Here is a 17,732-nt window from a genome sequence, read left to right on the forward strand (position 1 = left end):
TCCCTGCAGCGTGACTATCATGAGCGACAACAGGTTGTCATCCAACTCAGACACCAGTCTGTCCACCACTCAGTTATTGAACGGTGGGAAACACTTTCATTGTGGTTAATTGATCATTGTAACTATCAGGGAGAGAAGGTACAGTTACTTCCATCAGAAGCAACATAAATGTTGGTTTCTTTTTCAACAATATTAATGATACTACACACTTCAACATAAAAAATAGGAACAGTGTTGGGACCACAATGATTCACAATTTACCGAGATGATTTGGAGTTGACGACCACATGTACTGTCTCAAATTTTTTAGATAACACTTAGATGAGTGGCACAGCAAAGTGTGTGGTGGACTGTGAAACATTTCAGAGGAACTTAGATATTTTAAGTGAGTAGGTAAAGGTCTGACAGAAAGAATGCAGTGGTAATATATATAAGGTCATCCACTTAGGTAAGAGTAACAATAGAAAGGACTATTACTTGAATGGTAAAACATTGCAGCGTGCTGTGATGCAGAGGGATCTGGGTGTCCTTGTGCATGAATCATCAAAGGTTAGTTTGCAGGTACAACATCTAATTAGGAACGCAAATAGAATGTTGTCTTTCATTGCAAAAATGATTGTGTTTAAAAGCAGGAACGCTATGTTGCAACTGTATAGGGTACTCGTGAGGCCACACCTGGAATATTGAGTGCATTTTTGATCTCTTACGTGAGAAAGGATGTACTGGAATGAGAGAGGGTGCAGAGGAGCTGCACACGATTGATTCTAAAGTTGAGGGGGTTGACGTATGAGGAGACACTGAGTAGAAGGGGATTATATACATTAAAATTTAAAAGAATGAGGGGGGATCTTATAGAAACACGTAATATTAATGAAGGGAATAGATCAGATAAACGTAGAGAAGATATTTCCACTGGCAGGTGAAATTACGACAAGAGGACACAGACGCAAAATTAGGGGGAGCAGAATTAAAAATTAAGTTCTTCACCCAGAGGGTTGTGAATCTATGGAATTCTCAGCACACTGAAGTCATTGACACTACTTCAGTAAAGGTTTTTAAAGTTAAGATAGATTTTTTTGAACAATGAAGGAATAAAGGGTTACAGTGAGAGGGCAGGTAGGTGGAGCTGAGGGCTCAAAAAGATCATCCATGACCTTATTAAGTGACGGAGCAGGTTGGAAGGGCCAGATGGCTTACTCCTGCTCCAAGGTCTAACGTTCTTATGCTATTATGTACATCAGTAGGCCATTCCACCCATCAAACACGTTTCTGTAGTCCATAAGGTCAACAATGATTTAATGATGGACAGAACACTGCAATCCTGCCTCCCAGATAACTGGTCACTCCTTATTTAAACAACAATCTGTACAAAGCCTCAAACGCATTCAATGCTGTAGCCTCCACTGATCACTGGGGAAGAGAATTCAAACTGATAACCCCCAAAAGAATACAATTCTAGTGATATGTACCTTCGATGGGCAGGACCTTATTTTTAAACTAATCCTCCGACTCCAGGATTTCTGTCTGATGTGACACATCAGTTTAGCATCTACCATGTCAAGACCCTTTGAATCTAATGTTTCAATGAATGGTCCCTATATGCAACATCAGGAAGATGTGTAATATTTCCCTCAATGCCACTCAGAAACTTGGTTCCATCAGTACATTTACTGGATCACACTGACTGACAAGCAAGTGATTTGCAGAACAGCAAGAAATATTAACAATCTCAATAGTGCTCGAGTTGAAGCGAGCAATGCCACAGGAGATCCATTACAAAAATATTTCATGCAGTGCAATTGTCAGAGATTCTGAATTAATATTGAACCTAAATACAGTTAGTTATTCTCCTAGAGTTGTGCTATTTCTTGTGAACTGGAAAGGACAATGTTAATGTGAAGAGGGAGCAGATTCAAAGGCCTCTCACAAACTGATATTGTACATACACTTGCTAAAACAGAATTTGCAGAGTTTGGTTAAAGGTCATGGGAAATGTGAGTAATTGGATAGTACTTCCAAAGGGATCACACCGGCCTGGTGGACCGAATGGCCTTGTTTGTTGCTGGGTCGAGCTGAACCATTTTTGCGCATTCTTTATTTTCTATGCAGGAACTGCATACAAATAAGGGCTTACCCACATAAGGTTCATGTCAGGAGTATTGTCTTCTTTCAGGTGATTACCAGTTTGAATTCTCTTCCTCAATGATCAGTGGAGGCTGTGTCATTAAATGTAGTTAAGCTTTGTACATATTCTTGTTTAAATAATGAGTGATGAGTTCTCCAGGAGGCAGGACTGTCGTGGTCAGTTCATCATTAATTCATTAGTGACCTCAAGGAATAGTGAAGTGAGTTTAAAGGCCGAATGAGTACCAGCATGAACTGTGACAGGCTGCCAGACCGTCTCTGCTCTCTCTCTCTCTCTCTCTCTGTCCCGGTGTATCTCTCGCTCTCTCTCTCTCTCTCTCTCTCTCTCTCTGTCCCTGTCTATCTCTCTCTCTCTCTCCGTCCTTGTCTCTCTCTCTCTCTCTCTCTCTCTCTTTTACTCTCTCTGTCTCTGTCCTTGTCTCTCTTTCACTCTCTCTCTCTGTCCTTGTCTCTCTCTTTCACTCCCTCTCTCCGTCCCTGTCTCTCTCTGTCTCTGTCTCTGTCCTTGTCTCCCTTTCATTCTCTCTGTCTCTGTCCTTGTGTCTCTTTCACTCTCTCTCTGTCCCAGTCTCTCTCTCTCTTACTCCCTCTCTCTCTGTCCCTGTCTCTCTCTCTCTCTCACTCCTTCTCTCTCTGTCCCTGTATCTCTCTCTCTGTCTCTGTTCTTCTCTCTCTCTTTCACACCCTCTCTCTGTCCCTGTCTCTCTCTCTCTCACTCTCTCTCTCTCTGTCCCTGTCTCTCTCTCTCTCTGTCACTGTCTCAGTCTCTGCTGCCCTGTGCAGCTGGGAAGCCAGTAACACAGCCCCCTCATCCAACTACCCCAGGATCACGTTCCTCAGCAACAAGGGATGTGTGGTGTACTGAGGGAGGGCTGTGGTGCTGGGAGGGATTCCTTTTCTTTCAATGGTTTCGGGACACCATGATTTCAAGTTTGGGGGGTGGGGGGGGTGGGGTGTTGGGGGCTGACCACTTCCCTGAACTTATCTAAAGTCATGCCATTAAGGGTCGCCATACCTACTTTCCCTATTCTGCTCCCAAACGATATTGGCTGGTGAACTGTATAAACTGGGTATTCCCAACCTGACTCTCCAAGCCAGATGATTACAGTGGCACTTGTTACTTCCTGGAGAGATTCAGTGTTCACGGACCGCTGCCTCAGCGGGACAAGTTAGACTTGTCCCCAGGGTGGTCCCTCTCCTGAGGATTGGGAGTCCCGCAACCTCATGGACCTCTGGTTCGAGCTGGGAATAGAGAACAGACTGCAGCACTGACAAACACAGAAACACACAGGACAAACAGATGAGAGAAAAACAGGACAAACACAAGACAGACAAACACAACACCAGGGCCCCTGTCAACCTCCCACGGTCTGGGGACTTCTTTGGATTGAAGCAACAATTTAATCGGTGATCTCTCCTTCTATCTTGCCAGGCTTCCCTTGCCCGTCCCGTCTGTCCCCTTGGCTGGATCAGGATCACGGTACAAGCCCTGTCTCAAGTCGGATCACATGTCTGCCGAGTTGGTTCAAATTTAGATGACCAGTTCAGGAGCGTACCCCGTCCATGTTATCAGTCAGAGTCCATGGTTGCTCAACGCCGAATTGCTGCAATAGTTGGATTGGAATTGTGGCTCCCCTCCTCAGTTGTCCAGCCTTTGCTCTAGGTCTGATCGAGAGTGTGAAGCTGGAAAAGCACAGCAGGTCAGGCAGCATCAGAGGAGCAGGAGAATCAATGTTTCATGCATAAGCCTTTCATCAGGAATGAGGCTTGTGGGCCAGGGGCTGAGAGATAAATGGGAGGGTGTGGGGTTGAGAGGGGAGGGTGGGGGGGAAGTTAGCTTAGAAAGCTAACTTGGAAAGGTGAAAGGTCAGAGGGTGGGAGTGAGGGACAGGTCCAGAGAGCGGTGCTGAGTTGGAGGTTTGAGAGTGGGATAATGTGGGGGAGGGGAAATGAGGAAGCTGTTGAAATCCATATTTATCCTGTGTGGTTTCAGGGGCCCAAGGCGGAAAATGAGGCTTTCCTCCTCCAGGCGTCGGGTGGTAATGGTTTGGAAGTGGAGGCGGCCCAGGACCTGCATGTCCTTGACAGAGATGGATTTGAAGTGTCCAGCCACAAGACGGGGGTGGGATTGGTGGATGAGGGTGTCCCAGAGATGTTCTCTGAAACGTTCCGCAATAAAGTGTCCTGTCTCCACCATGTAGAGGAGACCCCAACGGGTGCAACAGATGCAGTAGATGACATTGGTAGAGGTAGAGGTAAATTTCTGATGGATGGAGAAGGATCCTTTGGGGCCTTGGACGGAGATGAGGGGAATGGTGTGGGCACAGGTTTTGCACTTCCTGCGATGGCAGGGAAAGGTGCCCGGAGTGAGGTATGGGCTGGTGGGAGCGTATGGACCTGATCAGGCAGTCACGGAGGGAATGGTCTTTCCGAACACCTATATGGGTGGGGAAGGAAATATATCTCTGGTGGTGGGGTCCGTTTGGAGGTGGCGGAAGTGTGGAGGATGATGCTTTATGTGCGGATGTTGGTGGGGTGGAAGAGGAGGACCAAGTAGGTTCTGTCCTTGTTGCGTTGGGAGGAGTGGTGTTTAAGTCAGTGGTGTGTGAAGTGGACAAGTTGCGCTGGAGGGCATCGTCAACCACGTGAGAAGGGAAGTTGTGATCGTGGAAGAAGGAGACCTTCTGGTACTTTCTGAGGTGGAATTGGTCATCGTGGCAACAGATGTTGCAGAGACTACACAAGCCAGATCGACTGAAACTGACAAGCTGTTTATTACAAGCGATATCGCTGGAAGAGAAATTGATCAAGGGTTCTCTTCCCTGTGCTGAGAATCAAGCCATTTTATATACGAATATTGTACAATGATGCTAATTAAAAATAGGGAAAATACAATGGTCTTGATAATCAAGTGATCCAGTTACGATGGTGATAATCACAAAGCAGTTATCAGAAGAATGTCCTGAATCTAGATACAATGAAGCATCCTGGCAGCTTCAATCAGTTTGTAATTTGAGGAGATTCCAGCTCTCTTTGAGTGTAGATTGGATGGTCTGTTTCCTTGGCATTAAGGTGTTTCCATTGTTGCTCACCTGTGAGCCAGGTGTTCAGGTGCCTCTCCGACTGACCTGAGCTATGTGCGGCTTTGGTATCACTGGGGTACAAGACTGCCCTTAGAGCTTTGGGACAGCTGGGTTTATTGGGTCCAGGAAGCTTATTGTCAGGAAGTCTTGGGAAATGCATTTCCTGGACTGTGACCGACTACGGTCATGTCTGGTTTCCCTTGTCAGCCTGTTTGGTCAATGCTGAGGCATTCTGGGTGTTTCTTGTATTGTTTGGACAGGCTTGATTTTCTGTGTTCTGTGTGGCCATGCTGTGTGTAGGCAGATTAGCAGATCTTTTCCCACAATTATAAAATCCCGTTGCGAATCATGGGTTTGATACAGGATTTCCAATTCTTGTACAGAAAATGAAGAATGCGCAAAAATGGTTCAGCTCAAGCCAGCAACAAACAAGGCCATTCGGTCCACCAGGCCAGTGACATCCCTTTGGAAGCAGTATTCAATTACTCGTATCTCCCATGCTCTTTTCCCAAACTCTGCAAGTTTTAGCAAGTGTATGCACAATTCCAGTTTGTGAGAGTCCTTAGAATCTGTTCCCTTAGGGCATAGGTTTAAGGTGAGAGGGGAAAGATATAAAACAGACCTACGGGGCAACGTCTTCACACACAAGGTGGTACATGTATGGAATGAGCTGCCAAGGGAAGTGGTGGAAGCTGGTACAATTGCAACATTTAAGAGGCATTTGGATGGGGAGATGAATACGAAGGGTTTGGAGGGATATGTGATGGGTGCTGGCAGGTGGGACTAGATTGGGTTGGGATATCTGGTCGGCATGGATGGGTTGGACCGAAGGGTCTGTTTCCGTGCTGTAAATCTCTATGATTCTATGACTCTAAGTAGCACAACAGAAGGAGAATAACTACCTGTATTTAGTTTCTCTATTAATTCAGAATTTTTGACAATTGCACTGCATGTAATATTTTTGTAATGGATCTCCTGTGGCATTGCTCGCTTCTACTCAAGCACTGTTGAGATTGGTAATATTTCTTGCTGTTCTGTAAACTACCTGCTTGTCAGTCAGTGTGATCCAGTCAATGCGCTGATGCAACCAAGTTGCTGAGTGACATTGAGGGAAATATTACACATCTTCCTGATGCTGAAGATAGGGACCATTCATTAAAACATTAGATTCAAAGGGTCTTGCCATGGTAGATGCTAAACTGATGTGTCACACCAGACTGAAATCCTGGAGGATTAATTTTAAAATAAGGACCGACCCATCGAAGGTTCAATTCAGTAGAATTGTCTTCTTTCGGAGGACTATCAGTTTGAGTTCACTTCCGCAATGATCAGTGGTGGCTGCAACATTCAGTGCATTTGATGCTTTATACAGAGTATTGTTTAAATCAGGAGTGATCAGTTATCTGGGAGGCTGTGTTCTGTCCATCATTAAGTCATTGGTGACCGTATGGAATACAGACATATGTTTGATGGGTGGAATGGCCTACTGATGTTCATAGTAGCATAAGAATGGAAGACCTTGGAGCAGGAGTAGGCCATCTTGCCCCTCCAACCTGCTCCGCCATTTATTAAGGTCATGGCTGATCTTTTCGTGTCCTCAGTTCCACTTACCTGCCTTCTCACTGTTATCCTCAATACCTTCATTGTTCAAAAAGAAGGTCTATGCCCTTTGTCGCAGTTTCATCTGTCAGTGGAAACATCCTCTCTACGTTTATCTTATCTATTCCCTTCATAATTTTATATGTTTCTTTAAAATCACCCCTGTGCAGTGATTAAAATCACCCAAGGAATCAAGGCAGGCTGGGAGGCAGGAGTTGATATGAGCGATGACTAATCTCTGGAAGCACTTCACAATTATGGAGGTCAGAGGCACTGGGCAGTAGTCATTCAGGCACACTGCATGTGTTTTCAGTGGCACAGGGATGATGGTGGTCTTCTTGAAGACCCTTTCAATTTTAATGTTTTAAAGAATGGTCACTGTGGCACAGCATCATGAAGATGTGTCATACTTCCCTCAATATCACTCAACACCTTGGTTCCATCAGTCAATTTACTGGATCACACTAACTGACAAACACGTGGTTTATAGAACAGCGAGAAATATTAACAACAATACCCTTAGTCCAAGAGCAGAAGTGACTTATGCCACAGGAGATACAGTAGAAACATATTAATCCAGCACAAATAGCAAAGAGACACAAAATTTATATTGAACCTAAAATTTGATTAGTCGTTCTCCTTCTTTGGTTCGGTTTCTCATAAACCAGAACGGAAAATGGGAATGCAAGGAGGCAGCAGACCCAAAGGCGTCTCATACTGGAATTGTACTTATAGTTGCAAAGACAGAATTTGCAGAGCTTAGCAAAAGAGCATGGGAGGTGGGAGTAATTGCATAGCATTTCCGAAGAGTTGACACTGACCTGATGGACCGAATGGCCTCGCCATCTGCTGTCACATTCTATTGTTGTGTATTCTCCATTTTCCATTTTGGAAATCTCATAATTAGCCACAGTGCTTTGTAATTGAAAAGGATGCAGCAGCTTCACTTCTACATTTTTCACCTTTAAATATATTTCATGACAATTACAAAACAGCGAATGGCTTTAAGGACGGAATAAATACTTTATTCAACCGTAACAAGGACAGAACGCCCCTGGTGCTCACCTTCCACCCTACAAACCTTCGCATCAACCAAATCATCCACCGACATTTCCGCCACCTCCAAAAAGACCCCACCACCAGGGATATATTTCCCTCCCCACCCCTTTCCGCCTTCCGTAAAGACCGTTCCCTCCGTGAATACCTGGTCAGGTCCACACCCCCCTACGACCCACCCTCCCATTCTGGCACTTTCCCCTGCCACCGCAGGAACTGTAAAACCTGTGCCCATACCTCCTCCCTCACCTCTATCCAAGGCCCTAAAGGAGCCTTCCACATTCATCAAAGTTTCACCTGCACATCCACCAATATCATTTATTGTATCCGTTGCTCCCGATGTGGTCTCCTCTACATTGGGGAGACTGGGCGCCTCCTAGCAGAGCGCTTTAGGGAACATCTCCGAGACGCCCGCACCAATCAACCAAACCGCCCCGTGGCCCAACATTTCAACTCCCCCTCCCACTCTGCCGAGGACATGGAGGTCCTGGGCCTCCTTCACCGCCGCTCCCTCACCACCAGATGCCTGGAGGAAGAATGCCTCATCTTCCGCCTCGGAACACTTCAACCCCAGGGCATCAATGTGGACTTCAATAGCTTCCTCATTTCCCCTTCCCCCACCTCATCCTAGTTTCAAACTTCCAGCTCAGTTACTGTCTCCTTGACATGTCCGACCTGCCTATCTTCTTTTCCACCAATCCACTCCACCCTCTCCTCCTTGACCTATCACCTTCATCTCCTCCCCCACTCACCCATTGTACTCTATGCTACTCTCTCCCCACCCCCACCCTCCTCTAGCTTATCTCTCCATGCTTCAGGCTCACTGCCTTTATTCCTGATGAAGGGCTTTTGCCCGAAACGTTGATTTCGCTGCTCGTTGGATGCTGCCTGAACTGCTGTGCTCTTCCAGCACCACTAATCCAGTATTTGATTTTCAGCATCTGCAGTCATTGTTTTTACCCCGTCACTGAGTCGAGTCATTCTTGTTTAAAGTCAGGCTGAGATGTGACGTTATGTATTTTCAGCTCACGTGTGATAAACCCAGCAAACTTGAGGACATTCTGGAAATGTCTGGATTTCTGGCAGTCGAATATATAAGGTGTGAGCTCAGAGTGCTGCAGCAGATGAGAGACTGAAGACTGGGAGTTCACATCAGTCAGTTTGAGGGAAGTGAGAGAAGAGGCAGAGACAATGCTGAGCTATCGGGCTTTCCACCCTTCACGTCTGTGCCAGCAGCCTGTATACACACTGGCGCCTGTTGCACACAGGCTCTGGGAACCACTTGAATGTAACATGAGGGATCAGGTGGAAGAAGCGAGAAAGGGCATGAACTTCATCAATCGAGTTCTTGAGGATCTGACAGCAGAATGTTTTGGGGAAATACCAAGAACTCAAGACAACAAATCTGATGCTAATGCAGAAGGTAAAAGACAATCCGAGGACAAGGATGGAGATGGCTTTTCTGTGTCCCTGAATGTCCAGCACTTCTCCCCAGAAGACCTGAGGGTGAAAGTATTTGGAAGAAAAGTGCTGGTGACAGGAAAACACAAGAAGAAATGTGATGGTGGCAGCGGCTGTTACAGCTACAAATATGAAGAGTTCAGGAGAGAATTCCAGCTGCCAGAGGATGTCAATGCTGAAGCTCTTCGATGCTGTTTGTCACAGGATGGTCGGTTAAAGGTTCAAGCCCCACGCCTGGCACTGCCAGCTGTGAATGAACGGACCGTCCCCATCAACATCACCTCAGATACAACAACCACTCCCCGGCTCAATCCTGACCAAGAGACAGAGAAACAGCAGAGTGGGAAGGATGTGGGGATGAAGAAAGCTGAAGAACAGATGGACAGTTCAGACTCTGTTACAATGAACGTATGACATTGTAATAATTGTTCAAAAGCAGCAATGAATTTCTGTGAATATCAGATAAAGAGATATTGTTGTCCAGTTAATAGTTTTCAGGTTGGAAACCTGTACACTGCTGTTATCATTGTTCATGTAGTTTATTTCTGTATGTATATTGGAAGAATAAATACCTTTGAAATTTAATTATGATGATTCTGTCGATTTACTTGATAAAAAGAAAACTGATATGTCACTCTAACTTACATTATTCTCAATTAAGGGAAAGAAGCCTTTTTTACTTGGATTCATTTAAGACAGAATCAAAATCAAGATCTGCCTAAGTCTGAGCTCAGTTCAGTCAAAGATGTCAAGCTACTGTGAGGAGACTGTGCTGAAATAATTGTGTACACCTCAGTCTCAGGGATAATCCCTGCAGCGTCACTATCATGAGCAACAACAGGTTGTCATCCAACTCAGACACCAGTCTGTCCACCACTCAGTTATTGAACGGTGGGAAACACTTTCATTGTGGTTGATTGATCAATGTAATTGTCAGGGAAGAAAGTTGAAGTTACTTGCATCAGAAGCAACGTTTATGTAGTTTGTGTTTCAATAATCTTAATGATAATATACACTTCATCATAAAGAATAGGATCAGTGTTGGGACTGCAGTTATTCACAATTTACACAGTTGTTTTGAGTTGGGTACCATGTGGAATGTCTCAAAGTTTCCAGATGACGTTAAGACGAGTGGCACAGCAAAGTGTGTGGTGGACTGGGAAACTTTGCAGAGGAACATAAATATTTCAAGTGAGTAGGTAAAGGTCTGGCCGATGGAATACAATGTTAATAAATGAGAAATCATCCACTTAGGTAGGAGCAACTGTGAAAAGGACTATTACTTGAAAGGTAAAAGTTGCAGCGTGCTGCTATGCGGAGGGATCTGGGCATCCTTTTTAATGAATCATAGAATGTTGGAGTGCAGGTACAACACGTAATTAGGAAGGCAAATGGAATGTTGTCCTTCAATGCGAAAGAAAATGAGTTTAAAAGCAGTGAGGTTATGTTGCAGCTGTATAGAGTGCTGGTGAGGCCACACCTGGAATACTGCGTACAGTTTTGGTCTCTTACTTGAGAAAGCTTCACGAGGTTGATTCCACAGTTGAGAGGGTTGACGTATGAAGAGAAATTGAGTAGAATGCAATTATATTCATTGGAATTTGCAAGAATCAGGGGTGATTTTAAAGAAACATATAAAATTATGAAGGGAATAGATAAGATAAATGTAGAGAGGATGTTTCCACTGACAGATGAAACCAAAACAAAGGACATAGACCTTTTTTTTGAACAATGAAGGTATTGAGGATAACAGTGAGAAGGCAGGTAAGTGGAACTGAGGAAACGAAACGATCAGCCATGACCTTAATAAATGGCGGAGCAGGCTGGAGGGGCAAGATGGCCTACTCCTGATCCAAGGTCTTCCATTCTTATGCTACTATGAACATCAGTTGGGCATTCCACCCATCAAACATGTTTCTGTATTCCATAAGGTCACCAATGACTTAATGATGGACAGAACACAGCCTCCCAGATAACTGATCACTCCTCATTTAAACAATAATCTGTATAAAGCCTCAAATGCACTCAATGTTGAAGCCACCACTGATCATTGCGGAAGTGAACTCAAACTGATAGTCCTCTGAAAGAAGACAATTCTACTGATACGAACCTTCGATCGGTCGGTCCTTATTTTTAAATTAATCTTCCAGGATTTCTGTCTGGTGTGACACAGGAGTTTAGCATCTACCATGGCAAGACCCTTTGAATCTAATGTTTCAATGAATGGTCCCTATCTACAGCATCAGGAAGATGTGTAATATTTCCCTCAATGTCACTCAGCAACTTGGTTCCATCAGCGCATTGACTGGATCACACTGACTGACAAGCAAGTAGTTTACAGAACAGCAAGAAATATTACCAATCTCAACATTGCTTGAGTAAGCGAGCAATGCCACAGGAGATCCATTACAAAAATATTACATGCAGTGCAATTATCAAAAATTCTGATATTAATACTGAAACTAAATACAGTTAGTTATTCTCCTTCTGTTGTGCTACTTAGAGTCATAGGGTCATAGAGATTTACAGCACGGAAACAGACCCTTCGGTCCAACCCATCCATGCCGACCAGATATCCCAACCCAATCTAGTCCCACCTGCCAGCACCCAGCACATACCCCTCCAAACCCTTCCTATTCATATACCCATCCAAATGCCTCTTAAATGTTGCAATTGTACCAGCTTCCACCACTTCCTCTGGCAGCTCATTCCATACATGTACCACCTTCTGTGCGAAGAAGTTGCCCCGTAGGACTGCCACCTATACGGCAATACCCACTGTCGCCAGCAGCAGTAAAAGGGATCCACCCGGTTATTGACTCCTTCCGACAACAGGGTGTCCTAGTTCCCATGACCAGTCCATGCAATACACTCATGCTACCCATCCAAAAACCCGGGAGGCCCAGAAAGTGGCGTTTTGTCCAGGATCTGAGGGCTGAAAAAGCAATTGTGGATCCCTTTAAATATATTTCATCACAATTACAAAACAGCAAATGGCTTTAAGGACGGAATTAATACTTTATTCAATTTAAAAGCGGCTGCTGTAACTTTCGCCCCATTTTTCTCGGTGATAAATTTCACATCAATCTCATTCAAATCATTGAAAATACCAAAGTCAGAAAAACAAATACAGCCACTTCATTATCTCATAACATGAGTTTATATTTCAATCAATTAATCCCCTTTCTGCTTTTACAAACACTCACTTTCCAGCACATTCCCAGCTTCCTGCTCAGTTGTCAATCATTAACATTGCTCCTCCCATCTGGGCTGTCACTCTCTGAGGACATTCCGGAAGACTCGGGAATTCCTCCAGGAGCAGTCACTGAGTCCAGACCTGACACAAACTGGAATTGTACATACACTTGCTAAAACAGAATTTGCAGAGTTCGGGAAAAGACCATGGGAGATGCGAGTAATTGGATAGTGCTTCCAAAGGGATCACACCTGCCTGGTGGACCGAATGGCCTTGTTTGTTGCTGGGTTGATCTAAAGCAATTTTTCCGCATTCTTCATTTTCTATAATTGGAAATACTGAATCAAACCCATGATTCACAACGGGGTTTTATAATATGAAAGGTCACAGCTTCATTTCAAAGTGTTTCATTTTTTTAAAATGTGTTATCATCATAAACAAGGGAATTGTCTGCAGGCAATCCAGACTTTACAGAACTTAAATAAAACTCATGATTTGGAGATGCCGGTTTTGGACTGGAGTGTACAAAGTTCAAAATCACACAACACCAGGTTATAGTCCAACAGGTTTAATTGGAATCACACAGGCTTTGGGAGCGACACTGCTTCATCAGTTGATAGTGATGAAGAAGCGTCACTCCGACAGCGAGTGTGCTTCCAATTAAACCTGTTGGACTATAACCTGGTGTGGCGTGATATTTTACTAAATAAAACTCATTTACATTTCCTTCCATCTGAAACAGACCAATATCACATTCATATCAACAAAATCACTGAAAACAGGAACGTTACAAAAACCAAGCACTGCCTCGTCCTTCCTGCTGGTCATGAGTTGTTATTTCAATAAATTAATCCTCTCTGTGTTTGAACAAACCTCACTTTCCTGCACAGACTCAGCCTTCTGCGCAGCTGTCAATCATTAACATTGCTCCGCCCATCTATGATGTCACTGTCTGAGGACATTCCAGAAGTCTGTGGATGTCCTCCAGTGGGTGTCACTGAGTCGAGTCATTCTTGTTTAAAGTCAGGCTCAGATGTGACGTTATGTATTTTCAGCTCACGTGTGATAAACCCAGCAAACTTGAGGACATTCTGGAAATGTCTGGATTTCTGGCAGTAGAATATATAAGGTGTGAGCTCAGAGTGCTGCAGCAGATCAGAGACTGAAGACTGGGAGTTCACATCAGTCAGTTTGAGGGAAGTGAGAGAAGAGGCAGAGACAATGCTGAGCTATCGGGCTTTCCACCCTTCACGTCTGTGCCAGCAGCCTGTATACACACTGGCGCCTGTTGCACACAGGCTCTGGGAACCACTTGAATGTAACAGGTGGGAACAGGTGGAAGAAGCGAGAAAGGGCATCAACTTCATCAATCGAGTTCTTGAGGATCTGACAGCAGAATGTTTTGGGGAAATACCAAGAACTCGAGACAACAACTCTGATGCTAATGGAGAAGGTAAAAAACAATCCGAGGACAAGGATGGAGATGGCTTTTCTGTGTCCCTGAATGTCCAGCACTTCTCCCCAGAAGACCTGAGGGTGAAAGTATTTGGAAGAAAAGTGCTGGTGACAGGAAAACACGAGAAGAAATGTGATGGTGGCAGCGGCTGTTACAGCTACAAATATGAAGAGTTCAGGAGAGAATTCCAGCTGCCAGAGGATGTCGATGCTGAAGCTCTTCGATGCTGTTTGTCACAGGACGGTCGGTTAAACATTCAAGCCCCACGCCTGGCACTGCCAGCTGTGTATGAACGGACCGTCCCCATCAACATCACCTCGGATACAACAATCACTCCCGGGCTCAATCCTGACCAAAAGGCAGAGGAACAGGAGAGTGGGAAGGATGTGGGGATGAAGAAAGATGAAGAACAGATGAACAGTTAAGACTCTGTTACAATGACCAGCTGAAGATGTAATAATTGTTAAAAGCAGCAATGAATTTCTGTGAATGTGAGATAAAGAGATATTGCTGTCCAATTAATAGTTTTCAACTTGGAAACCTGTAAACTGCTGTTCTCAATGTTCTTGTGGTTTATTTTTGAATGTATATTGGAAGAATAAATACTTTTGAAATTTAATTATAATGATTCTGCCTATTTACTTGATAAAAAGAAAACTGATATGTCACTCTGACTTACATTATTCTCAATTAAGGGAAAGAAGCCTTTTTTACTTGGATTAATTTAAAGGACAGAATCAAAATCAAGATCTGCCTAAGTCTGAGCTCAGGTCTGTCAAAGATGTCAAGCTACCGTGGGGAGACTGTGCTGAAATAATTGTGTACACCTCAGTCTCAGGGATAATCCCTGCAGCGTCACTATCATGAGCGACAACAGGTTGTCATCCAACTCAGACACCAGTCTGTCCACCACTCAGTTATTGAACGGTGGGAAACACTTTCATTGTGGTTGATTGATCAATGTAATTGTCGGGGAAGAAAGTTGAAGTTACTTGCATCAGAAGCAACGTTTATGTAGTTTGTGTTTCAATAATCGTAATGATAATATACACTTCATCATAAAGAATAGGATCAGTGTTGGGACCACAGTTATTCACAATTTACACAGTTGTTTTGAGTTGGGGACCACGTGGAATGTCTCAAACTTTGCAGATGACGCGAAGACGAGTGGCACAGCAAAGTGTGTGGTGGACTGGGAATCTTTGCAGAGGAACATAAATATTTCAAGTGAGTAGGTAAAGGTCTGGCCGATGGAATACAATGTTAATAAATGTGAAATCATCCACTTAGGTAGGAGCAACTGTGAAAAGGACTATTACTTGAAAGGTAAACATTGCAGCGTGCTGCTATGCAGAGGGATCTGGCCATCCTTTTTAATGAATCATAGAAGGTTGGTTTGCAGGTACAACACATAATTAGGAAGGCAAATGGAATGTTGTCCTTCAATGTGAAAGAAACTGAATTTGAAAGCAGTGAGGTTATGTTGCAGCTGTATAGGGTGCTGGTGAGGCCACACCTGGAGTACTGCGTGCAGTTTTGGTCTCTTACTTGAGAAAGCTTCACGAGGTTGATTCCAGAGTTGAGAGGGTTGACGTATGAGGAGAAACTGAGTAGAATGCAATTATATTCATTGGAATTTGCAAGAATCAGGGGTGATTTTACAGAAACATATAAAATTATGAAGGGAATAGATAAGATAAACGTAGAGAGGATGATTCCACTGACAGATGAAACTGCGACAAATGGCATAGACCTTTTTTTTGAACAATGAAGGTATTGAGGATAACAGTGAGAAGGCAGGTAAGTGGAACTCAGGACATGAAAAGATCAGCCATGACCTTAATAAATGGCGGAGCAGGCTGGAGGGGCAAGATGGCCTACTCTTGCTCCAATGTCTTACATTCTTATGCTACTATGAACATCAGTAGGCCATTCCACCCATCAAACATGTTTCTGTATTCCATAAGGTCACCAATGACTTAATGATGGACAGAACACAGCCTCCCAGATAACTGATCACTCCTCATTTAAACAATAATCTGTATAAAGCATCAAATGCACTGAATGTTGCAGCCACCACTGATCATTCCGGAAGTGAACTCAAACTGATAGTCCTCCAAAAGAAGACAATTTTACTAATATGCACCTTCGATCGGTCGGTCCTTATTTTTAAATTAATCCTCCAGGATTTCTGTCTGATGTGACACATCAGTTTAGCATCTACCATGTCAAGACCCTTTGAATCTAATGTTTTAATGAATGGTCCCGATCTACATCATCAGGAAGATGTGTAATATTTCTCTCAATGTCACTCAGCAACTTGGTTCCATTAGCGCACTGACTGGATCACACTGACTGACAAGCAAGTAGTTTACAGAAGAGCAAGAAATATTACCAATCTCAACAGTGCTTGAGTAGAAGCGAGCAATGCCACAGGAGATCCATTACAAAAATATTACATGCAGTGCAATTGTCAAAAATTCTGAATTAATATTGAACCTAAATACAGTTAGTTATTTTTCTTCTGTTGTGCTATTTAGAGTCATAGAAATTTACAGCACGGAAACAGACCCTTCGGTCCAACCCATCCATGCCGACCAGATATCCCAACCCAATCTAGTCCCACCTGCCAGCACCCAGCACATATCCCTCCAAACCCTTCCTATTCATATACCCATCCAAATGCCTCTTAAATGTTGCAATTGTACCAGCCTCCACCACTTCTTCTGGCAGCTCATTCCACACATGTTCCACCCTCTGTGTGAAGACGTTGCCCCGTAGGTCTGTTTTATATCGTTCCCCTCTCACCTTAAACCTATGCCCTCAGGGAACAGATTCTAAGGACTCTCACAAACTGGAATTGTGCATACACTTGCTAAAACTTGCAGAGTTTGGGAAAAGAGCATGGGAGATACGAGTAATTGAATACTGCTTCCAAAGGGATGACACTGGCCTGGTGGACCGAATGGCCTTGTTTGTTGCTGGCTCGAGCTGAACCATTTTTGCACATTCTTCATTTTCTGTACAGTAATTGGAAATCCTGTATCAAACTCATGATTCGCAACGGGATTTTATAATTGTGGGAAAAGATCTGCTAATCTGCCTACACACAGCATGGTCACACAGAACACAGAAAATCAAGCCTGTCCAAACAATACAAGAAACACCCAGAATGCCTCAGCATTGACCAAACAGGCTGACAAGGGAAACCAGACATGACCATAGTCACTCGCAAACCAGGAAATACACTTCCCAAGACAACCTGACAATAAGCTTCCTGGACCCAATAAACACAGCTGTCCCAAAGCTCTAAGGGCTGTCTTGTACCCCAGTGATACCAAAGCCGCACATAGCTCAGGTCAGTCGGAGAGGCACCAGAACACCTGGCTCACAGGTGAGCAACAATGGAAACACCTTAATGCCAAGGAAACAGACCATCCCAACTACCCTCGTAGAGAGCTAGAATCTCCTCAAATTACGAACAGATTGAAGCTGCCAGGATGCTTCATTGTATCTAGATTCAGGACATTCTTCTGATAACTTCTTTGTGATTATCACCATCGTAACTGGATCACTTGATTATCAAGACCATTGTATTTTCCCTATTTTTAATTAGCATCATTGTACAATATTCCTATATAAAATGACTTGATTCTCAGCACAGGGAAGAGAACCCTTGATCAATTTATCTTCCAGCGATATCGCTTGTAATAAACAGCTTGTCAGTTTCAGTCGA

The 17,732-nt window shown here is 43.9% G+C and overlaps 2 protein-coding genes across 2 annotated transcripts; both read left to right on the forward strand.

The window, feature by feature from the left end:
* The first annotated feature begins 9,016 nt into the window (after positions 1 to 9,016).
* Positions 9,017 to 9,758, forward strand: LOC140465523 (heat shock protein 30C-like). Its single transcript, XM_072561062.1, has one exon. The coding sequence runs from the start codon at positions 9,075 to 9,077 to the stop codon at positions 9,756 to 9,758; it is 684 nt and encodes a 227-aa protein (XP_072417163.1). The 5' UTR covers positions 9,017 to 9,074.
* A 3,829-nt stretch (positions 9,759 to 13,587) lies between these two features.
* LOC140465556 (heat shock protein 30C-like) lies at positions 13,588 to 14,615 on the forward strand. Its single transcript, XM_072561096.1, has one exon. The coding sequence runs from the start codon at positions 13,762 to 13,764 to the stop codon at positions 14,419 to 14,421; it is 660 nt and encodes a 219-aa protein (XP_072417197.1). The 5' UTR covers positions 13,588 to 13,761; the 3' UTR covers positions 14,422 to 14,615.
* Positions 14,616 to 17,732: the final 3,117 nt, after the last annotated feature.

This window comes from Chiloscyllium punctatum, chromosome 42, assembly GCF_047496795.1.
Source record: "Chiloscyllium punctatum isolate Juve2018m chromosome 42, sChiPun1.3, whole genome shotgun sequence".
Lineage (NCBI taxonomy): Eukaryota > Metazoa > Chordata > Chondrichthyes > Orectolobiformes > Hemiscylliidae > Chiloscyllium > Chiloscyllium punctatum.

What these genes read in the sequence shown, in the direction of transcription:
- LOC140465523 (XM_072561062.1), top strand. Translation starts at nt 9,075, where the DNA reads ATGCTGAGCTATCGGGCTTTCCACCCTTCACGTCTGTGCCAGCAGCCT.
- LOC140465556 (XM_072561096.1), top strand. Translation starts at nt 13,762, where the DNA reads ATGCTGAGCTATCGGGCTTTCCACCCTTCACGTCTGTGCCAGCAGCCT.